At 41.3% G+C, this 25,336-nt stretch overlaps 1 protein-coding gene across 1 annotated transcript; it reads right to left on the reverse strand.

Moving 5' to 3' along the window:
- Positions 1-768: 768 nt before the first annotated feature.
- On the reverse strand, positions 769-22,137 carry wdr12 (WD repeat domain 12). Its single transcript, XM_061977925.1, has 13 exons — positions 21,944-22,137; positions 20,769-20,863; positions 20,587-20,681; positions 20,403-20,509; positions 20,205-20,320; positions 15,494-15,648; positions 15,362-15,407; positions 6,514-6,599; positions 3,134-3,274; positions 2,933-3,038; positions 2,717-2,849; positions 1,014-1,086; positions 769-951 (listed from the first exon to the last, which is right to left on the reverse strand). Exons 1-13 carry the CDS (start codon positions 21,982-21,984, stop codon positions 874-876), a joined length of 1,272 nt encoding a protein of 423 aa, XP_061833909.1. The 5' UTR covers positions 21,985-22,137; the 3' UTR covers positions 769-873.
- Positions 22,138-25,336: the final 3,199 nt, after the last annotated feature.

Genomic DNA, 25,336 nt, shown 5'->3' on the forward strand with positions numbered 1-25,336 from the left:
GTGAGCCCAGGTTGCTCTGATAGTGGCCTTCAACTCTTCTGCGTTTTTGGGTCTGGCATTCTGCATCTTCCTTTTCACAATACCCCACAGATTTTCTATGGGGCTAAGGTCAGGGGAGTTGGCGGGCCAATTTAGAACAGAAATACCATGGTCCGTAAACCAGGCACGGGTAGATTTTGCGCTGTGTGCAGGCGCCAAGTCCTGTTGGAACTTGAAATCTCCATCTCCATAGAGCAGGTCAGCAGCAGGAAGCATGAAGTGCTCTAAAACTTGCTGGTAGACGGCTGCGTTGACCCTGTATCTCAGGAAACAGAGTGGACCGACACCAGCAGATGACATGGCACCCCAAACCATCACTGATGGTGGAAACTTTACACTAGACTTCAGGCAACGTGGATCCTGTGCCTCTCCTGTCTTCCTCCAGACTCTGGGACCTCGATTTCCAAAGGAAATGCAAAATTTGCATGGTTGGGTGATGGTTTGGGGTGCCATGTCATCTGCTGTTGATCTCAAGGTTTACTGCTTTTTGTCTTAATCATTTTGGCCGTTGAGTCCCACATCCGGGCACTGACAGCGGACTTCAGTTTGCGCAGAGTAAACGCACTTACGCACTCAAAATACTAAAAGTCTCAAAAGAAGTGCGCTAATTGAGACATTGTCTACGATTTCTGTCTGCTACAGCCAAAAAATCTAAGTTTTGGTTTCAATTCCATACAAACATCAAATATTGTATTGTTTGCATCATTGGTTGAAATAAAGAGACAACACTTGGAAGTCTAAATCCATTTATGATTGCTTGAGGAATTATATGATAAGAATCCAACTGGAATTGTGTAAAAAAAAATATTCAAGTGTGCCACATCTCTGTTAACACTATGCCCCCGCATCCGTCTGGCAAGCTGAGTATCTGTAGGTGTACAACTTGTTGTCGGCCCCTCCACTTAACATCAGCTGGAAAAAAGAAACAGTTGTTATACATTTTTGTAAAGGTTACACATTTTCAATAGTCTTACCCCGCTTTCAGTCCAGTCCACACAGAACACTTTATCTTCATGGGCAGCCAAGTCATAGAGAGGGGCTTTCGGGCTATAAAAAAAAACCACACACAATATGACAACATCCTGGAATTGACTTATTCTTAAATAAGATAAACAAGCAAACAAACTAGCAGCCAAGCAGGAAACGGTGAAACAATGTTCTCATTACTACAGTATAACATTCTGTAACTTTGCATAACATGGTGACGCGGACAGACCAGTTCTGATGTTCGTGTTTTCACTAATTGCAACAGCTGTGTGAGCAGGTTGACAAAGGCACCACACATTAAACTTTACACAGTAAACTTCCTTCACAGATTTTACAATGAAAATTAATTTTATAATGCTTCTGCATGGTCACTATGGTGTCCCATGCTGTCTGGATTTTTTTTTATACCATCCATCAATCTTCTTCAGCTTATCCGAGGTCGGGTCGCGGGGGCAGCAGCCTAAGCAGGGAAGCCCAGACTTCCCTCTCCCCAACCACTTCGTCCAGCTCCTCCCGGGGGATCCCGAGGCGTTCCCAGGCCAGCCGGGAGAGATAGTCTTCCCATCGTGTCCTGGGTCTTCCCCGTGGCCTCCTACCGGTCGGACATGCCCTAAACACCTCCCTAGGGAGACGTTCGGGTGGCATCCTGACCAGATGCCCGAACCACCTCATCTGGCTCCTCTCGATGTGGAGGAGCAGCGGCTTTACTTTGAGCTCCCCCAGGATGACAGAGCTTCTCACCCTATCTCTAAGGGAGAGCCCCGCCACCCGGTGGAAGAAACTCATTTCGGCCGCTTGTACCCGTGATCTTGTCCTTTCAGTCATAACCCAAAGCTCATGACCATAGGTGAGGATGGGAACGTAGATCGACCGGTAAATTGAGAGCTTTGCCTTCCGGCTCAGCTCCTTCTTCACCACAATGGATCGATCTTTTTTATACCGGTATGTCCGAATGGTTTCCATCACATGTTAAAAAAATATTTATACGATTTAAAAAAATAATTTTTGTCAAAAAAGCTACAAAACAGAGATTTTTTTTTAAAGACAGAGAGCCTTGTGTTATTAGGGTTCAGCTTTTTCACATCAAATTATGCCCATTAATATTATCAGTAATTAGTATCAACACTTCTGCTTTTTCGCATTAAATTATGGCCATTTGCGGTTTTTTTCAATTGTTGATGGTTTTTTAAGGTTTAAGTGTATTTCTGTGCTGCAGGCCAAATAGGAGTAATTAGCCACACTTTTGACACCCCTGCTTTGAAAGCTCTTTCTCATGGTTGAGGCATCAACTCTGTTAGCAGCCACAACCTCCATAGAGTATTTAGTATGTTAGTCATTTTTATTGCAAATATTGATCCAAAATCAGAGAATTAAGGCCTTCTTCGAGGTGGGCTGAATGCAAAGGAAACAATGTAATACAACTCTACCAATCGCAGCCTTTATATTCCGCATCCCTGGAGTACAACATTAGATTTTTGTTTTAAGATGCACGTAACGATAGTCAAGAGGGTTCGCAGGGGAGGAGCGAGCCGGTGTAGCTTACACTGGTGCCTCGACGAAGGCGTACTTGGGGAGCAGTGAAGCGTAAAGTCATATTCAAAGATCAAAATGCGAGCAGGTTACAAACAATGCATGGTCAGTCTGCTATGCATAACTGTGTATGTGATAGATCAAATCTGACTCATCAGACCTTCTGGTGTCCCACAGTTTGACCAGGTGGTCCAGGGAACCCGAAACCAGCTGGTGCTCATGAAATGGCCCCCACTTGACCGCGGTGACCCAGCCAGTGTGGGAGGTCAGTGACAGCAGCAACAGTGAGCCATCTGAGGGGAAGGACGAGAGGTGGGAAGCAGGACAAGAGTGAAATTACACAGAACTTGGAAATATTCCTAAAAGACGATAATACCTTTGGTGCGAGGGTCCCACAGCCTGATGTGTCTGTCGGTGCTGCCGGACGCCAGCCGTCGACATAGCGGCGAGTAGGAAATGCTGTTGAACACCTTACTCCCGGTCTGTAGAAACATTTGAGCAACTTATAGTACCCTTGTCACCGTTTCATTTAAGTGTTGTCTTATCGCTCCTTTATTTCTATTCATGATCCACCCACCAGAGTGGTTTTCATCTCTCCCGTCTCCACATCCCACAAGCGGATCGTGTGGTCCCAGGACGCGCTGCAAACCTCCTCGCTGTCGCACCAAAGCACGGAGGACACAGCCTCGGTGTGCCCAGATAACGTCATCAGTGGCGTCTGTGCACAAGAAGAGTAATGCATAACAAGTGCACATCAAGGTCTGGAGCAGATGCCTCAAAATCGCAGCCCTGTATTTTATACACCCAGTCAACCATGTTGTAGTTATTAGAGCTTCCACATCAAGTCTACTGACAAATATAAGTTCGAACTATACGCTACTTTATATCAGAAATACGGAGGATTTAAGCAGAAAAATAAGAAACTTATATACTATAACTTTGAATAAAAATGGCAGACTCTGCAAAGCGCTTTGGGTAAACTTCTACCACATATGTAGATATCGGCTGACGTACCGAAGGAAAAATACGTCACAGTGGTCTCAAATGCCAAACGCCTCATTTGGAGCATGTTTTGAAGAAAACAATGTTTTATAAATAATGGTTTGAATTAAAGGAGAAACTGCACTTTTTTGGGGAATTTTGCCTATCATTCACAATCCTTATGAGAGATGCTAAACCAAAACGCTTGCAAAATGCAGCTAATTGGAGTCACCATTGTAGCCTTAAAGCCCTCCAAATCAAATTCAAAACCTTCCATAAACGTTTTATATACACGCTGCAAGTGTATACTTGTACAAAACCAGTGAAGTTGGTACGTTGTGTAAATCGTAAATAAAAACAGAATATAATGATTTGCAAATCCTTTTTTAATTTATATTCAATTGAATACACTGCAAAGACAATGTATTTAATGTTTAAACTGAGAAACAATTGTTTTTGCAAATAATCATTAACTTAGAATTTAATGGCAGCAACACATTGCAAATAAGTTGGCAGAGGGCCATTTTTACCACTGTGTTACATGGCCTTTTCTTTTAACAACACTCAGTCAACGTTTGGGAACTGAGGAGACACATTTTTGAAGCTTTCCAGGTGGAATTCTTTCCCATTCTTGCTTGACGTACAGCTTAAGTTGTTCAACAGTCCGGGGTCTCCGTTATGGTATATTAGGCTTCATAATGCGCCACACATTTTCAAGGGGAGACAGGTCTGGACTACAGGCAGGCCAGTCTATTACCCGCACTCTTTTACTACAAAGCCACACTGTTGTAACGCGTGCAGAATGTGGCTTGGCATTTTCTTGCTGGAATAAGCAGGGGCGTCCATGAAAAAGACGTTGCTTGGATGGCAACATCTGTTGCTCCAAAATCTGTATGTACCTTTCAGCATTAATGGTGCCTTCACAGATGTGTACCGGTAAGTTACCCATGCCTTGGGCACTAATACACCCCCATACCATCACAGATGCTGTCTTTTCAACTATGCGCCTATAACAGTCCAAATGGTTATTTTCCTCTTTGGTCCGGAGAATACGACGTCCACAGTTTCTAAAAATAATTGGAAATGTGGACTCGTCAGACCACAGAACACTTTTCCACTTTGCATCAGTCCATCTTAGATGAGCTCGAGCCCAGCGAAGCCTGCGGCATTTTTGGGTGTTGTTGATAAATGGCTTTCACTTTGCATAGTAGAGTTTTAACTTGCACTTACAGATGTAGCGACAAACTGTAGTTACCGACAGTGGTTTTCTGAAGTGTTCCTGAGCCCATGTGGTGACATCCTTTACACACTGATGTCAGTTTTTGATGCAGTACCGCCTGACGGATCGAAGGTCACGGGCATTCAATGTTGTTTTTTGGCCTTGCCGCTTACGTGCAGTGATTTCTCCAGATTCTCTGAACCTTTTGATGATATTACAGAGCGTAGATGGTGAAATCCCTAAATTCCTTGCAATAGCTTGTTGAGAAATGTTGTTCTTAAACTGTTCGACAATTTGCTCACGCATTTGTTCACAAAGTGGTGACCCTCGCCCCATCCTTGTTTGTGAATGACTGAGCATTTCATGTAAGCTGCTTTCATACCCAATCATGGCACCCAATTAGCCTGTTCAATTGTGGGATGTTCCAAATAAGTGTTTGATGAGCATTCTTTAACTTTCTCAGTCTTTTTTCCCACTTGTGCTAGCCTTTTTGAAACATGTTACAGGCATCAAATTCCAAATGAGCTAATATTTGCAAGAAATAAAGTTTTCCAGTTTGAACGTTAAGTATCTTGTCTTTGCAGTCAATTCAGTTGAATAGACTTAGACTTAGACAAACTTTAATGACCCACAAGGGAAATTGTTCCACACAGTAGCTCAGTTCCAATGATGGAAAGTGTAAGGCTGGAAAGGACAATGCAGGTATAAATAGACTAAATAGAGCGATATAAAATATAACATATATACGTAATATTTACATAATATATGTATAGTATATTATATATACTGATATATTATATTATGTCTATATCATATATATATATATAGTATATATATATATATATATATATATATATGTATGTGTGGGGAAAAAAAATCACAAGACTATTTCATCTCTACAGGCCTGTTTCATGAGGGGGGTACCCTCAATCGTCAGGAGATTTTTTATATATATATATATATATATATATAGGTTGAAAAGGATTTGCAAATAATTGTATAGCTTACAGGTGATGCCGTAGAATGCCTTCGCAAGCCGATAAGTTACTAAGCTAAAAAAAAAAATCCTCATTGTTTGCTCATACAATAACAATGTCGCTACAGCTTGGTTATTATACAGGTTACGGAACATAAATTAAGTATTGTTGGTGGTTTTTGGATGCAGTTTAAAGTGATTTAACGGCAGAATGGATTGCTCCCATTAGCAGCATTGCTAACCACCTAAAACGAGCTGATTATTACAAGTTAGAAAAAAAATAAAATAAAAAAAAATGCGTTCTCATCCCTCATGAGACTGTGAACAATTGGCAATATTCCAAAAAAAAGTGCAGTAACTTTTTAAAGTTTTTGGGATTTATGTGGATCACAAAAACAGTTAACAGGAAAGAAAAGTAGGTTTTACATAATAGGACCCCTTGAAGGCCTTCCATATTTTAAGATCACTAAAGCTTCTGGTAGAAGTAATTAACACATTCAGTCATGTGGTTAAAACTAGATTTTGAAGTGAATACATGAGTTTAAGCATCGGCCAAACTCTACTCCCTCAAACCCCCTGGTAAATTGAGTTAAATACCCCCCCTCAGCTCTTGACCTCTTAAACCCTAGAAAAAAGGCATCACAACATCCAAGATTTTAGCTGGCGTTTGTCTGGCTCCATTAATGTATAGCATGTGCATGTGTATATTGATACAAGCATAGCAACACAAATGCAACCACCCAGCCCCCTGTACAGGGGTCCAGCGTTTTTAAAAGGTTACCCTGGTGAGTCCCAGCTGTTGTGTCTTCTGTTTCTTTCTTGGCCTGTCAGTGGGCTCCTCGACCACGTCTGCCTCGTCTGTGGGAACTTTGGAAAGCAGAATAACATGTCACCCTGAAATTCTTTTTTACTTGATTCCAAAACATTGTTTACCAAACATCAGTATGTATCTTAACTTTCTCAGCGCAGCTCTTACTATGTGGTCTCATTAGAACACAAAGCAGGAGGAATCACTCACTCCGTTTCCATGCACTAAATAGTCTGATTTGCAGAGGCGTGGACTCGAGTCACATGACTTGGACTCGAGTCAGACTCGAGTCATGAATTTGATGACTTTAGACTCGACTTGACAAAATGTAAAAAGACTTGCAACTCGACTTAGACTTTAACATCAATGACTTGTGACTTCACTTGGACTTGAGCCTTTTGAATTGACATGACTTGACATGACTTGCTACTTTCCCCAAAACCCAAAGATGAAAAAGTTATTCGGGAGCGCTCCGTATTTTTCATTGTGTACTTGTCTATCAGCGTTGCGTGTCAGCTGGTGTGCTGTCAGTACAACAGCCAATCAAATTAGATCTACTTTGTTTTCATCGCACAGCATTCATCCAATCAAATTGCAGGACAACCAACGAAGAAGACATGTCCAAACCACACGCCAGTGAACAAAAAATGATACCTAAAATAATTTCGTTTGGGTATAAAAATTACGAGGTGGTCAACACAAAACGGTTTGCAGTATGCAACACATGCGGTTCGAAAATTACTGATGGAGAGGCAACAACTTCCAACTTCGTCCGACACTTGAAGTTGCACAAAGAACGGTAAGTTTTGGCTAAGTAACGTGACTTTTATTTGCTGTGTAGTTAAATCAGTGAGGCTGTAAACTCACTGCTAACGTTATAATGTTATTGCAAACACGGGAAGCTGTTGCAGTTCACTACCTTATTCATACTTTTTGTTCAGTGATTTTTTTTTAAGCAGGGTTACGTTAGTCAACATATCACACGTAACGTTATACGGCGGTCAGCAGCACCGCGTATTTTAGACACCTAAAAAAAGACAAAAATAGTAAAATAAAGGTCAGTTAAAATGTATACTATATTATGAATATGTGTACCGTTTTAGCTAGCTTTCTGACATACTGTTGGTTGTTTACCTCAGTGGTCCCCAACCACCGGGCCGCGGCCCGGTACTGGTCCGTGGATCGATTGGTACCGGGCCGCACAAGAAATTAAATTTTTTTTTTCTTTCTTTTTTTAATTAAATCAACATATAAAAACACAAGATACACTTACAAGTAGTGCACCAACCCAAAAAAACTCTCTCCCCCATTTACACTCATTCGCACAATCATTCACACTCATTCGCACAAAAAGGTTGTTTATTTCTGTTAATATTTCTGGTTCCTACATTATATATCAATATAGATCAATACAGTCTGCAGGGATGCAGTCCGTAAGAACACGATTGTATTTTTTTATGACAAAAAAAAATGTACATAATGTAAATAATTAAATGTATATACTCCAATGATTAACTTGTGTGATGACTGTATTATGATGATAGTATATATTTGTACCATGAATTGATTAACGTGGACCCCGACTTAAACAAGTTGAAAAACGTATTGGGGTGTTACCATTTAGTGGTCAATTGTACGGAATATGTACTGTACTGTGCAATCTACTAATAAAAGTTTCAATCAATCAATAGCTGCTGACCCCGTCCACAGCAATGTAAAGCCTAAGTCGTGTGCTGGTAGCCTGTCTGCTTCTCTCTATTGTGAGTGGGTTGCCTGCCATTTTCCGTGTAGTCCCTCATACAACCCCACTTCACAAATCCTGAACTATACCTTCAACTCGAAATAAGTTTTAAAATACATGACTAGTGCAGCAACTGTAACCTAATGTTTACCACACACACACACTGTTAAGATTGATATTAATAATATGAGTAGTAAAGAGTAGTTTCAGTACTTTTCATATGTGGCTATAAGGGATTTTCTGACATCTGTTTAATATGCTTACAGATTTCAAGAATACCTGATGAACAAAAGCATCACAAATCAACCACAACAGCCTTCAATCTCGCAGTTCCTGGACAATCGTGTCGGGCATTACAGTACGACTCATCCACAGCAGAAAGCTATCACCAATGCAATACTGTCTGACTTGATTATTGATTGCAACTTGCCCCTGTCTATTGTGGAAAACAAGAGTTTTCGCCACTTTCTGACAGTACTTGACAGCAAGTACAGCCCAGTGTGTCGCAGAACACTGACATCAAAAACAGAGAACCTCGCTGAAGAAAGACGATCAAAATTAAAAACTCAATTGAGCCACATTGACCATGTTTCAGTGACTGTGGACATTTGGTCTGACCGAAAGATGAGGGGATTCCTCGGTGTCACTGTGCACTGGTTGGACAAAGAGGCAGAGAGGATACAGCTCAAGTCCAATCTCTTGGCTTGTGAGCGCTTCAAAGGCTCACATACAGCTGAACGAATCTGTGACAAATTTGAGGCAATATGTGATGAATACAACATTAAAGCTAAACTGGACTACATTATTAGTGACAATGCTGCTAACATGCGAAAAGCATTCACTGTGTGCTTCCCCAGTGAACAAGAGGATGACGATGATGGAGATCATCTTGATGACCCTGAGCTCTGGTGTGATTTAACCGTGGAAGATCAGCAAACGGTAGGTGTTGCTTTGGCAAAGAAAAAGCGCTTGCAGTGTTTTGCGCACACTCTTCAGCTGGTGGTGGGAGATGGTTTGAAAGAAACAAAAGTGGTATCTCCTTCTCTTTCGAAGTTATCTAAACTCAGCTCACTGCTGCACACAAGCACAACATTCAAAGATATGTTTGATGCTGAATTTGGGGAACAGAAAGGCATCCCTGCTGCAGTCAACACAAGATGGAACTCAACACTGAGGCAAGTGAAGGCTGTTCTCCTGTGCAATCAAGTAAGGCTCTGTGCTGTTCTAGAAAAGGCTGGGCACAGGGAGTTGTCATTCACAGCACGGGAGTGGAATCTGTTGAAAGAGTTGGTGGACATCTTGAAGCCATTTGGAGAAGCAACTGATTTGACACAGGGGGAGAAGGTCATCACAACCAGTGCTGTTGTTCCATCCATCTTGTCCCTCAACCACCACCTTGAGAAACTGAAGCCTCAGGTCTGTTTCCTGAGCGGCCTGGTCAGAAGTCTCCAGATATCCCTGAACAAAAGATTTCTTGGAATCTTCATCAATGTGAAAATGACCAGGACACAAGATGGGATCACTGCTCCCTTTTCAGATCCAGTCTACCTCAAAGCAGCTGCCTTGGATCCAGCCTTTTCTCTGTTGTGGGTGGAGCCCCATGTGCTGGTCAGTCGTGACGTCAAGGCAGAGGTGACACAACAGGTTAAAGGTAAATGTAACTGAGTCTAATGTAACTTTTTTCCTCATAATCTGATCTAACTGACTGCAGCAATAATTAAGTATTTCAGTCTAGCACACTGCATCACCAACACAAATGGTAATAAGGTCTCTTGTTTCTGCTATTGTTTTTACATGTTTACCAGAATTGATCCTGCAAGATGCTGCAGAGACTGAGCAACCTGCGCCTCTTGTTGATGAAGAAGAGCAAGGGGACCTTGGAGAAGGAGAAGGGCTGTTTGCTGCTTACCACAAGAGACAGAAGAAGGATGTTGGGACTACTCCAGCACTACAGCTAAGTCACTACCTTGACATAGCTGAAGGACAGAATGCCCTTTTGTTCTGGGCATTGAACATGAAGACTCTTCCTTCACTGTTCCGAGTGGCCATGAGAGTCTTGGCAGTGCCTGCCTCCAGTGCTCCAGTGGAGCGAGTTTTCAGCCATGGTGGCATCATACTACGCCCCCATCGTGCACAAATGACTGACAGACTCTTGGCTAATTTGGTCTTTTGCAAATGCAATGCAGCATAGGGCCCTGACATATAAAAAGTACAACTTTTTTGTTATGTTCACGTATATGTCATGTTTTTTCAATGTTAACACTTTTGTACAAATAAGTACATTTGCACTTTATTTTTCAATGTGTTTATTCTGTAAAGGAATTAGTTAATGTTTCAAATGACTGGTTAATAGTGCTATTATAAAGTGCAATGTCAGCACAATTTTCTTTCCTGCAATTTAAAATGCACTTGTTTTAATAAATAAATACAGCGTTTGAAAAGCATACACAATCTGTGTTAATATATTAGTCTGTGGTTAAAAGGACTTGAAAGGACTCGAAACTCAAAATGCAGGACTTGGGACTTGACTTGAGACTTTCCAGTCTTGACTTTGGACTTGACTCGGGGCTTGCCTGTCTTGACTCGGGACTTGACTCGGACTTGAGGGCAAAGACTTGAGACTTACTTGTGACTTGCAAAACAATGACTTGGTCCCACCTCTGCTGATTTGTCAAATAGTTCGGTTTTCTGTATTTTCACACCTACATGTGAAGTCCCAGTGTCCATGCGCTCTCTCTAATGTAACTATTGGTCATACGCTGTGTACCTCCCATACACTGGGGGGAGCTTATTTCCTTTTAGCACGGATTAATGTATTGCTTTTCCGGTTGATCTATGACATCACACCAAAATAAGACATGTTTACCCCTAAAGCTCAGTTCTTGTTGTGCTTGATGTTCGCTGGCACGGATGACAAATATTGCATCTTTAATGGCTATGCTGATATTAAATAGCAGACAGCATTAAGAAATGCTCGTAGATTGCGTACAAACATGACATTACTACCAAAAAGGTCTCAGAGTTTCTGTATTAGAGGACGTGGGTCTGAAGCAAAGATTGGTGGAAGAGACTCAGAGAGTTGTTTTGAATTAATTTTTGGATGGTGAATGGAAAAAAAACATTTGGAATGTCTAAAACAGGGGTGTCAAACTCAAATACAGAATGGACCAAAATTTAAAACTGAACAAAGCCACGGGCCAAGGTTGAACAAATTAACCTTTTAATAGGGACCCAAACAAGTTTTGCATTGAATATTGAACAAGCAAGGCTTGTATAACTTTATAGTGACATGCAAAATCGAGTTTCAAATAATAATAATAATAATAATAATTAAAAACTATCAATGGCATATCAAATACAATTTAAATAAAAATGTAATGCCTCTTTTCTATTTGCAGCCTTCTGAGGTAAATATCAACATTAACTTTTTCCACAGGCTAATAAATTAGAAAATAAAATAACAATGAATAAACCAACCATTCAAGACTTTAAACTGCTCAGTTTGCAACACACTGATCTAATCTGATGTGCCCAAGCCAGATACCTGCCATTTTTTCTTGGATGCTAGTTCATTAATGTTGGGGCTCAGGCTTTGAGCTGAAGCAACATTCATTATCGAACGAAGGTGTTCATCAGTCATTATTTCTCGTATTCCACCTGGACCACAGTCTTACAGGCACTGCTTTTAACGTCCTCTACGAGCTGTCGTCACGTCCGCTTTTCATCCCTTCTAACAACGCGCCCGCCCAGTCACAAGATATGAGCGGCTTCTGTACGCACACACATGTAAATGCAACGCATACTTCATCAACAGCAATACAGTTTACACTGAAAGTGGCCGTATAAGCAACTTTAACATTGTTAGAAATATGCGCCACACTGTGAATCCACACCGAACAAGAATGACAAACACATTTTGGGAGAACATCCGCACCTTAACACAACATAAACACAACAGAACAAATACCCAGAACCCTTTGCGGCACCAACTCTTCCGGGCTGCAATATACACCCCCCCTCCGTGCGTCGGTTGAGGCTGCGGGGTTGGGGGGCGGGGGTGTATATTGCAGCCCGGAAGAGTTAGGGCTGCAAAGGGTTCTGGGTATTTGTTCTGTTGTATTTATGTTGTGTTACTGTGCGGATGTGCTCCCAAAATGTGTTTGTCATTCTTGTTTGGTGTGGATTCACAGTGTGGCGTATATTTCTAACAGTGTTAAAGTTATTTATACGGGAACCGTCAGTGTAACCTGTATCGCTGTTGGCCAAGTATGCATTGCATTCACATGTGTGTGCGTGCTGAAGCCGCACATATCCCTGTGACTGGGCCAGCATTCGCTGGACTGGGTGAAAAGCAGACGTGACGATTTTTGGGAGGGACACTGACATTTGAGTCTCCCAGGAGGGTTGGCCAGTATGAGAATTAGCGGTGAATGCGGTGTTACCGCGGCACCGTCGCTGAATATAATCGGCGGGCCAGCTCTAGTGTTAATTTGATATCGCCTCAAGGGCCAAGTGAAATTACACGGCGGGCCAAATTTGGCCCGCGGGCCAGAGTTTGACACCCATGGTCTAGAAGATTATTCAATAAGCTCTGTGGGTTGATGAAAGGAGGTTTAAGTTCAAAGGAAAATACTGTTAGTGCCTGCTTTAAATGGAGGTTGCTCACTTCAAACTTGCTCTTTGTTGTGTAAAAGCTTGCCAGTTGTGTGGAATACAGAGTTATTGCTAACTACTTTGGAGTACACAAAAGCAGCATAAAAAAAGTTTGTGTACACTTTCTTTGGCTTGTAATATTCCAGCTTCATTATCCTACGTCACACTTGTCGGGAGTCCGAATGAAGCCGGTATCGTACATTTCCTTCGCTACCTTTTTAAATAGACCTCAAGTTTCCTTTTATTTTTTCCTATCGATGCACTGCAAAATGTCACATTATTTTTATTTGTGAAGCAAATAAACAGTCAGCTCCTTATTCCTATTGTTGCCTTTCTTTTTATTGAACAGGATCTGCTTCCGGGTTATAGCCCGCGCATAAAGACTGGCGCATGCGCCATACAAAGGGTCTCCTGCGGCAGTACACACCCACTCGAGAGATCTGTTTTACCAATCGCATAATCGGGGCCTGTTAATCCGACTTTTCAAAAACCAAACAAAGGTTTTTCCATGGGTTGTAAAATGCTTATTTAGAGCCGAACTATTTGAGAAAACAGATTCATTTAGTGCATGGACACGTACTGACTGTTGCCAATTCAGCTACTTTTTTCAACATGAGTAGCGGGAGTCAAGACTAGCAGGAGTCATGACTAGGGATAATGCTAATAAAACAGCACCTGGAGACACTTTTTTTTAATTACACTTCGGCTTCCTGATTGAACACATAAACCAGGGGTGTAAAATGCACGACCTAGGCTTGAATATTTTGGGTCTTTCGTACATCGTAGAACTAGAATAAATACTTTTGAAACAAAAAAAACAAAAACATTTCAAAAATAGATCAAAAGGCGTAGAGCACAAAAAGGTTAACTGTTGAAACTAATAACATAGCCTATTTTTAAAAATGATATATGCATCACAGCCAATTAAGAAAATAAGACAATCACTCATCCAGACCAGAGTTTCTTAACCATAGTTGGCCTCCAAGCGCCCCCTAAAGGGCAGCAAAAAAATATAACTTTCTCACCTGAGGGCAGTCAGTAATACACTTTTCCACCACTTGTGGCAGTAAGTAGTCAGTCAGTTGACTTGAGTCACACATGACTAGCTCAATCAATTAGACATCCTGAGCAAAAGTCATTGAGAGGTTTCTTAAAAGGGTCAAACAGTATTATGATTTTTTTTTTTTTTAACACTTTCTTGTCTTCTGCTTAACATGTAATGGTGGATATTTCGTCAAAATGTTGCATAGATTATGTTTTACAGATCATCTTCAAGTCGCTTTCTGACCGTCTCCTCAGGGTCCACCGTTTTGTGGGTGATCTTACTTACGTTACTCCACTTCCACTGCTTCTTCTCCCTGCCAGCCATATTGTAGATTTTAGCACTTTCATACCGAGTCTACTGACAGGTATACATTTGAACTATACACCACTTTGTATTAGAAATGGCAACAGCGGAGGATGCATGTGCATGTACGAGACAGTCTGCCCCACAACAAGAGGAAAGAGAAAAAGAAGGAAATTACTGATTAGAGCGTCGGACTACAATGGCGGACTCGCGCAAAGCTCTTCGGGTAAAGCTATACCATATATGGCGATAACCGTCACTTGTGAAAAAATGAGGCCATTCAAACTTAAGCAGAATCTTGAAATGTAGCATCCAACATTAACATTAACAGAAAGGAATATGGACTGCAAATACAAAAAAGGTGTGGTGTCACTGACTGGGGACTAAAAATATGCTTAAAAAGCAAGCTACCTAGTTAGTAGCCAGACGAGTGGCACAATATAACAACTTTTCACTGTTGCGGAAGAGTTAATTTTGCCTGCCGTTGTGGATAAGTGCTGAGACAATGAGTCACCGTATCGCAGACATGGCTTCGGACATTCAAAATGAGCTCATTGAAAAAGTAAGGAATAATGTATTTTAACTGCACCTAGCCACCTGTAATTTTGTCATGCTCTCATATTTGATGAGATAAAGTGCTCTATTCTAATCTTTACTTTCTTTCAGAAATAAATATTATTCATTTAGTTAGAATGTATTTATTTTAGCACTACATTAATGAGTCTTTTCTTTTGCTTATTAGTAACCAACTCTCCGCCGGGACCCCACAGTTCTGCAGGACCACGGACTGGTCTTTGGGTTCAAAAAGGTTGGGGAACCCCATACTACTTCGAAACCTACACTCACAAATACTTTCCAGTCCTGTAGGAAACACTGAATAATTGTTTTCAGTTATGTTAACACTGCAAGATCCTGACGTTTTCCCAACTGTTCTACTTGAATTATGTGTCTTGATGACAAAAATCAGTCATATGCAAGAAACAGATAGGCCCCATATATGGATTACATAATGCAGATCCAAATTAGGATTGTTCCACCTTGAAAAAGTTATGCACTCTATTGATAATTATGTAATTTACCTGCTGACCAGATCTTCAACATTTTGTCCCAAGAGCCACTGCAGAACTGAAAGAAAGCAACAAGATTTCAGTGTATCTAAACAAAATTGCTTTTTTTTAAAAAAAAAAGACATTTGGATATATTGCAAATACCTTCAATCCAGTGGGGTCTGTGGCGACCGTGTCCACGCTCCCCGTGTGTCCCCTGCAACAATGCTTGGCCTCCAATTTGTTCTTCTCCGAGTTCCACTCCCACAGGATGAGGTTTTGGTCGAGCGAGGCAGTCAAAAACAGAGAACTGAGGCCTTCTGCAAAAAGAAGACCTTTTAAAATCAGAATTGGAAACTCTTTTACATAGAGTGATAATAAAGTCGTCGCTCACTTATCGCGGTTAATTGGGCCGTGATAAATGAATTTCCGCAAAGTTTATAGTTTTCTTTTCACAGTTAAGAGTAAAAAAACCAACTTGTTGACGACCTTCTAAATACGTTTTTTTAACATTATGAAAGCGTTTTGTACATTAACACCCACATAGTCACGTTTACACTCAATTCAAATTGTTCTAATTATTGTAAGACCCCGTACCTGCATGTATCTTATCTATAGTCTCTGACTGAACTAAAGTCCCGCTTGGCCACTAGGTGACCGTGGCGACCAGCAATCTGAAGAAGCGGGGGTGATGAGGTCCGACAGGAGCTTGGTTGATGTCATCTGGGATGTCCACTGTGGCCTATTCATTTATTTTGATTTATTTATGCTCTATTTATTATTTCTATTTATTTCTAAGTAGGGATGTCCCAATGAACATTTTTGGCCTCAGAACAGATCCAATATTAAGTCCTGATCCAATACTTAGACAATAGATTATAGAACAGAAAATGTTTTATAGCAAGTAACTAACGATCTACACATTTTTGGAATTTGCTAATGTTGTAAATCAAGAGGACATAATACATTTGTGGTATTGACTACGGCATGCAATTTGTTTTACTAAGTAAAGTGGCAATAACTAAACAAAAGCCAACACTAGTATTGGCTCCCATTTTAATCATTTGGGTTTTTCCCCTCAAAGATTTCCTGTGTCGTGACATACTCCCTGAGTTTGTAAACAATAACAACCCAACATTTTTAGCAATAATAAGAACAAGTAAAATAAAAATGTCGATTTAATTACTTTAGTTTCGTTTATGCACTGATACTATACTAAGTATCGGTACTATCAACATCTGGATCAAAGTGTTCATCTAGGTCTGCAGGGATGTTGTCCTTGATGTGTGCTAAGACAATCCTCTCAAAGCACTTCATTGTGATAGAGGTGAGGGCAATTGGGCGGTAGTCATTAAGTGATGTAACAGCTGCTGCTCGCTGTGTGTTAAATGTTTAGCTACTCCTCGGCTTTAAAGTGCCTCTCCCCATAGCCTATGCAGACTAACCTAGTATAGCGGCTGGGTGGCTGAAAAGTGGTTACAAACTAAACAGCCAGCGGCCTTTACCAGATTGAGCGAGTAGAAGCTCCATCTATTCCCGCGCACAAGCGAGAGGCTATAAACCTGACGTTAATGAACAAAATAAACGAAAACTACTTTGACATAGTAACGGCTCACTAATCACTTTATAAGAATAAGCAATACTTTACGTTACTACTTACAACAAAAATAATCTGAGTACTCTCAACACTGGTTATCTAGTCATAAAACACTTAAGCAACCTTAAGCACTTTGCACGTGTTGTTTAAGATACCGGTATATACCGTATATCGCCATTCAGCCTAGAAATATGGGGATATCAGTTTTGGCCCAGCCCTAGGTACAATATTTAGCCACGTAAACACTGAGACATAGCTGCACTGATCGTCTGGGCTCTGCAGCTCATCAGTCAATCATTTAAAGGGGAACTGCAATTTTTTGGAATTTTGCCTATCGAGCACAATCATTAAGATTGTGAAGTAGGGCTGGGCGATATATCGATATACACGATATAGCGCGGGTTTGTCTCTGTGCGATATAGAAAATGACTACCGTATATCGTGATATTCAAGTATACGTTCTCAAGCAGTTGCTTTTAGCTGCTGGCATTACACTACAGGCTCTTCCCAATCCTTCTTGTGTCTCCTTCTCACAGACAGCAAGCGCTCCTTCTACATACGTCACATACTGTCACGTCATACGTCACATATGTATACGCCCTTGCGGAGCAGAGAGGTAGCGGCATGGGTAACGTTAGCTGTAGTGCGAGTGGTAATACGAGAGAAAGAAGGTGCGAATCTGCTAACAAATGAAGGAATAATTAATTCCCAAGAAAAACAGCAGGGGGTCCATCTTCTGGCGGTGGTTTGGCTTCAAGTGGGAATATGTCGAACAGACAACCGTAATTTGTCAAGTGTGGGGCAAAAGTGTTTCTACAAAAAGTAGCATTACTGCTAATATGTAGCATCATTTGAAAAGTCACCTGCTAGAGAATCAAGAGTGCTTACTCCGCATGTCAACATCTCCGTTCGGTGCCACACCATCAAAATGCCGAGGCAAACATTTCCAGATCAACAAAGTATGAAAAAAAGAGTCGACAACAAAAGGAGATAATGTCCGCAGGAACCTACCACATAGCGAAGGACGAACACTATTTGATTTCCTATTATGTAGCTCATTTTTATTTGACACTCATTGAAATACCTTGTGTGACATCATGTTTTTAAACTATTGTAGTGGCGTTCTGTACAAAAAGTGCACTTTAATTTAGTGTTGTTTTGATAAGTCATCTTAGTGACACCATGCACAAAAGTGCACTAATAGCTTGTTTTAAAATGTCTCTGACAATCTTGCACTTTCTGTTTTACAAATTACATGAACTTTTGTGCCACTGCTTAATAACAGTTTCATAAATACAGTTTTGGTAAATAGACTTAGTTGTGATTTCCTTCTCTGCATGAAAGTTTAAAATGAGCATATATTAATGCAGTATGAACAAGAATGTTTTAATGTAGACACATAGAATCATCATACTGGTGTGATTATATGTATCAAGTGTTAATTCAAGGCTAAGGCAAAATATCGAGATATATATAGAGTATCGCGATATGGCCTAAAAATATTGAGATATTAAAAAAAAGCCATATCGCCCAGCTCTATTGTGAAGCTACAGCTACACACATCTTTTTCTTTCATTAAGATTTTAAAGATGATAAAAAACACTTGGAAGATGCGGCTAATGGAAGTCACTGTTGTAGCCTTCACGCCCTCTTGAGACAACTTCAAAACCTTCCATCAACGTTTTATATACACACTACAAGTCTATATATAATGTAGTAACAGACACGTTCATAACGATATGTAATATGTTCAATACTTACCGTATTTTTAACATTTTAATCAATGGGACTGACTTCTTCAACGCATTGATTTCCTTTTACACGTCCGACTTCTAGCAACAAATTAATGTCCAACTTCCGGATAAAAAAAACACTTGTGTGTGTTCTAATCATGGCAGACATGGTAAACAACTAAGACGACTATTTTTGGACAAATGAGGATTCACAACATTATCTTTTTGAACCCAAATGAACAGAGGATAAACTGCTGCTTCTTGAATCCAGCACGAAGAAGAGGGTGAAATGGTGTGGACAGATGCCGAAAGCGACACAAAGCTGCAAATGTGGAATTTGGAAACAAGCTATTTCGACATAAACGGCCAAAAATGTCGAATGAGTCACATTTTATATTGATCATGATACACTCACCACGTCATGTGTTATTACAACTACAGTGCATACATTGTCTGGCTAGCTGTGTACAAACAAATTAAGAAATGTGGGCTGATTGTTGATGTTTTTCAGTCAGTATAAATTGGTGTCCCATCGCAGTTTTGTACATTACAAACTCAAACGCATTTTGCATTGTTGGAGAAGCTAGCTTATCTCTTGCCGTAGTTAGCTTTTACGGCTAATAACGAAGCATGCCGATGTATACTACGATAGAAAAAAAGTGTCTCTGTCTTCACTTTTACAATAACAATGTCGCTACAGTTTGGTTATTATACAGATTACAGATTGTAAATAAAGTATTGATGACGGTTTTTGAATGCATTTTGAAAGGGATTTAGAGGTAGAATTGATTGCTCCCATTAGCTGCATTGCTAGCTACCTAGAACGAGCCAATTTTTGTTAGAATGCAAAAAAAAATGTTTGTCTTCTTGTCTCTTATGATTGTGAACGATAGGCAAAATTAAAAAAAAATAAGTGCAGTTCCCTTTAAAGGCAAATAGTGAACTCAATTGAATAACTATTTGATTAGGACAACACATATTGATCAATCCATCCATCCATTTTCTACCGCTTGTCCCTTTCGTGGTCGCAGGGGGTGCTGGAGTCTATCTCAGCTGCATTCAGGTGGAAAGCGGGATACACCCTGGACAAGTCGCCACCTCATCGCAGGGCCAACACAGATAGACAGACAACATTCACACTCACATTCACACACTAGGGCCAATTTAGTGTTGCCAATCAACCTTCCCCAGGTGCATGTCTTTGGAGGTCAACATATGAGCAAAAGCATGACAGTACATTTGCCAGAATGAGCTACAATAGCTAAAATTAATCTGTTGTCCGAAAGCAGGCACCATAAAAACAGACATACATTTACAGACAAAATCATACATACATTACATGATAACCTACAATAAATATTACCAATTAAAACAAGTCAACATAAGGTGATCAACTAAGGGTGCACACTGTTTTGGTATGGGTTCTTATGGGCTCAATGAGGCCTTCACTGCTTTAATATCAGTGACTGCTCAACATAACCTTGTTTTTCATGATCAAATTCAAGAAAATTCATAACAAAAAAAGACAATAATTGTATGTCCTCACCTTTCTTAACCCAGGCAACATCTTTGACCACATCTGTGTGTCCAGTCACTTTGGTCATAGCCTTGCCCTCTAAAGACCAGATACTGGCGGTTTTGTCGTAACACCCGGTCAGGATCCTGCCACATTATGGCACAGAAAAAGTCACTAACAGTACTAATGGTACTTCACTGTTGTCTAGCTGAGACAGTGCCATCTTACCATTCGGCATCTGCATCTACGGCACTGATCCAATCATCGTGCATCATACACTCCTCAGGTTCTGGCGCCGTGATCCGTTCCACGTACTCGATCTCTACAACCTCTTCCTGCAAAACACACAACAAACATGAACGATAGAGCCGAATGAATACAGTACTGCTGACGCGCTCAGGCTCGGCCGTACCGTTGATATGCCTTCTGTTTCCATGTGCTGGAACAGCGGCGATCGCAGGAACTGACTCTTGACCAGGAAGTCAAACTCCACCTTGCTGTGAGATGCTGAGGCAGTGGAAACCCACAGAAGCACCAGAACATGTTAGTCAAACATGCTAAATAAAATATATGACCGATCAAGCCATTTCCAACCGTTTTTGGCCTCCAGTAGCATGTTGATGAGAATGCTGAGGTCCTGAACTTCAGAACTGGCCAGGATGGAGAATGGAACATCATCGATGACGTACCTGAAACAAAATGTGTCCTTACAGTTCCCGACAGTATGCATATCAAAATAAATTACACAATTTAAATGTAAATACAAGGTAATGCATTGTTTCTCAATTACCTAGGTCAGTGTTTTTCAACCTTTTTTGAGCCAAGGCACATTCTTTGCGTTGAAAAAATCTGGAGGCACACCACCAGCAGAAATCATTAAAAAACAAAACTCAGTTGACAGTAAAAAGTCGTCGTTGCAATTGTTTGATATGACTTTAAACCATAACCAACCATGCATCACTATAGCTCGTCTCAAAGTAGGTGTACTGTCACGACCTGTCACATCACGCCGTGACTTGTTTTGAGTGTTTTGATGTTTTCCTGTGTGTCGTGTTTTAATTCTTGTCTTGCGCTCCTAATTTGTTGGCTTTTTCTCTTTTTTTGGTATTTTCCAGTAGCAGTTTCATGTCTTCCTTTGAGCGATATTTCCCGCATCTACTTTGTTTTAGCAATCAAGAATATTTCAGTTGTTTTTATCCTTCTTTGTGGGGACATTCTTGATTGTCATGTCATGTTCGGATGTACATTGTGGACGCTGTCTTTGCTGTTGTCCAGCATTCTGTTTTTGTTTACTTTGTAGCCAGTTGTTTTAGTTTCGTTCTGCATAGCCTTCCCTACGCTTCAATGCCTTTTCTTAGGGGCACTCAACTTTTGTTTATTTTTGGTTTAAGCATTGGACACCTTTTTACCTTCACTCTGCCTCCCACTGTTTCCGACATCTACAAAGCAATTAGCTACCGGCTGCTACCTACTGATATGAAAGAGTATTACACGGTTACGCTGCCAAGCTCTAGACAGCACCGACAATCAACAACAACACATCATTTGCAGGCTATGATTACTGGTTTGCAAAAAAAATGTTTTACCCGAATAGGTGAAATTAGATAATCTCCCACAGCACACCAGACTGTATCTCACGGCACATTAGTGTGCCGCGGCACAGTGGTTGAAAAACACTGACCTCGGTCATAGGTAAGTTAAATTGACTTAGCTATGTATCATCCAGCTAGCTTTGTGTTTTTTATCGTATGTCTTGTTAAATAACTTACCGTGGGTTCTCCGTGTAAAACCTCGCTTGTAACTGCGACATGGTTACAACTTTTCTGGTTAATAACACAATTATCTACAACGTTAAGACGACTGCTCATAACAGTTCCCGAGCATGTACTGTAGACGCCTCGCCATGTGGTGGAAGCAAGAACGTAGTCGAGCTCAGCACAGTCGAGCGCAACACTGGAGTCGAAATGCATGATGGGAAATGACGTCATAAGAGGCAACGAATTTGGACGGTAAGGGTAGAAGATATTCGACGAAGTGTGGGTCCTGGAAAGAGTCCTCCAGCAGCGGTTTGAGCAATATGAATTGGGAATTGGGTCTACTCTAGCCCATAGATATATCTTATATAAGGATGCCGCATCGACCGCTAGCTTATTGGCGCTGACGAGCGCGAGGGCCGCCATCTTAAACCGGTCAACATCTTCACCTAGTGACAGGATCAATGAAGTGTCAGCACATTTAATCCATCATATAACGTTCTCAATACTTAACTGATTTTCACGCAGGTTTTTAATGTAAACTTCATACATGTGATACAGCTATTTTTATATTCACAGTGGGATTAACAATAATACAATATTCAGACTAGACTGTGTAGACAGGTATCTTACAAACACTTTAAACACGTACAGACACTCTTCGATTTATAATATTTACCTTTTTACCATATAACCTATGCTTTTTATACCCTACTCGTCACCTTTCTTCATAAATGATGTTGCAGTGGTACTCCATCCATCCATCCATTTTCTACCGCTTATTCCCTTTTGGGGTCACGGGGGGCGCTGGAGCCTATCTCAGCTACAATCGGGCGGAAGGCGGTATACACCCTGGACAAGTAGTACTCATTGGGCTAAATCTGGTACTCATTTTGTGCCATCTCATGTGTGCTGGTATGACAAAGGTCCTTGAATATAAATACAAATATACATACATATATACACATTCATATATATATACAGTACATATACATATATATGTATATACACATAAATATGCTGTACATACCATACTTGCCAACCCTCCCGAATTTTCCGGGAGACTCCCGAAATTCAGCGCCTCTCCCGAAAACCTCCGGGAATGTTCTCCCGAAAATCTCCCGATTTTCACCCGGAGCTGGAGGCCACGCCCCCTCCAGCTCCATGCGGACCTGAGTGAGGACAGCCTTTTTTCACATCCGCTTTCCCACGATATAAACAGCGTGCCTGCCCAATCACGTTATTCCATATGAGGAGTCCGGCATACCGCCGATGAGCATGGTGCAGATGGAGAATATCTTCTCGGCGTCCGTGTTGGCACACACGTTGCCAAAGCCGACGCTGGTCAGGCTGCTGAGGGTGAAGTTGAGGGCGGCGATGTACGAGCTGCGCACCGACGGGCCGCCGACCATGTTGTTGACGTAGGGCATCTCCAGGCGTTTGCCCAGCTCATGGAGCCATCCTTGGGGAAGAGACGGGAGGACAACAGGGTGACAATAACTAAATCATCCAGACGAGAGATTAATTGTATTACTATGTTTATCTTACCTAAAAATAAATATTTTTATGAATTAAAAAAATTCATAAATTTTTAATATATTTTGCTAAAATCATCAAAATTAATTGTATTTTTTTTTTGTATTTTTTCTGACTCCTTATTACATCCAGCCATAGAATTATACATTAAAATAAACATATTTGAAATAATAAATTTTAAATGATCATAATAATTCATTTAAAATGACCATATTTAACTATTAAATAATTAAAAATAATTGCTTGTTTATCAACAACTTTAGCATTTTATTCATTACATTTTGAAGCTCTCAGAAGCCAAGTTATGTTATATTCCTTAAGATTTATTTATGCAAGTTTGAAGTATCAATTATATAAACAAAGTTTTGCATATTTTCAGGATATATATATATATATATATATATATATATATATATATATATATATATATATATATATATATATATATATATATATACATATATGAAATACTTGACTTGGTGAATTCTCGCTGTAAATATACTCCTCCCCTCTTAACAACGCCCCAACCACGTCACCCGCCCCCAACCACGCCCCCCACCTCCCGAAATCGGAGGTCTCAAGGTTGGCAAGTATGGTATATACACTATATTGCCAAAAGTATTTGGCCACCCATCCAAATGATCAGAATCAGGTGTCCTAATCACTTGGCCCGGCCACACGTGTATACAATCAAGCACTTAGGCATGGAGACTGTTTCTACAAACATTTGTGAAAGAATGGGCCGCTCTCAGGAGCTCAGTGATATCCAGCGTGGAACTGTCATAGGATGCCACCTGTGCAACAAATATAGTCGTGAAATTTCCTCGCTCCTAAATATTCCAAAGTCAACTGTCTGCTTTATTATATGTATATATACATATACATATATGTATTTATATGTATATAAATACATATAACATATAACGAAGACCTCTATGATGAAAACGATTAAGGAACCCAGATTTCCCTTGCCTGGACGCGGGTCACCGGGGCCCCCCTCTGGAGCCAGGCCCGGAGGTGGGGCACGATGGCGAGCGCCTGGTGGCCGGGCCTGTCCCCATGGGGCCCGGCCGGGCACAGCCCGAAGAGGCAACGTGGGTCCCCCCTCCAATGGGCTCACCACCCATAGCAGGGGCCATAGAGGTCGGGTGCGATGTGAGCTGGGCGGAAGCCGAGGGCAGGGCACTTGGCGGTCCGATCCTCGGCTACAGAAGCTAGCTCTTGGGACGTGGAACGTCACCTCGCTGGGGGGGAAGGAGCCTGAGCTAGTGCGCGAGGTGGAGAAGTTCCGACTAGATATAGTCGGACTCACTTCGACGCACAGCAAGGGCTCTGGAACCAGTTCTCTCGAGAGGGGCTGGACTCTCTTCCACTCTGGCGTTGCCGGCAGTGAGAGGCGACGGGCTGGGGTGGCAATTCTTGTTTCTCCCAGGCTCAGAGCCTGTACGTTGGAGTTCAACCCGGTGGACGAGAGGGTAGCTTCCGTCAGCCTTCGGGTTGGGGAACGGGTCCTGACTGTGGTTTGCGCTTACGTGCCAAACCGCAGCTCAGAGTACCCACCCTTTTTGGATTCACTCGAGGGAGTACTTGAGAGTGCTCCCCCCGGGTGATTCCCTCGTTCTACTGGGGGACTTCAATGCTCCTGTTGGCAGCGACAGTGAAACCTGGAGAGGCGTGATTGGGAAGAATGGCTGCCCGGATCTGAATCCGAGCGGTGTTTTGTTATTGGACTTTTGTGCCCGTCACAGATTGTCCATAACGAACACCATGTTCAAACATAAGGGTGTCCATATGTGCACTTGGCACCAGGACACCCTAGGCCGCAGTTCCATGATCGACTTTGTAGTTGTGTCATCGGATTTGCGGCCTCAT

Source organism: Nerophis lumbriciformis, linkage group LG01 (assembly GCF_033978685.3).
Source record: "Nerophis lumbriciformis linkage group LG01, RoL_Nlum_v2.1, whole genome shotgun sequence".
NCBI lineage: Eukaryota > Metazoa > Chordata > Actinopteri > Syngnathiformes > Syngnathidae > Nerophis > Nerophis lumbriciformis.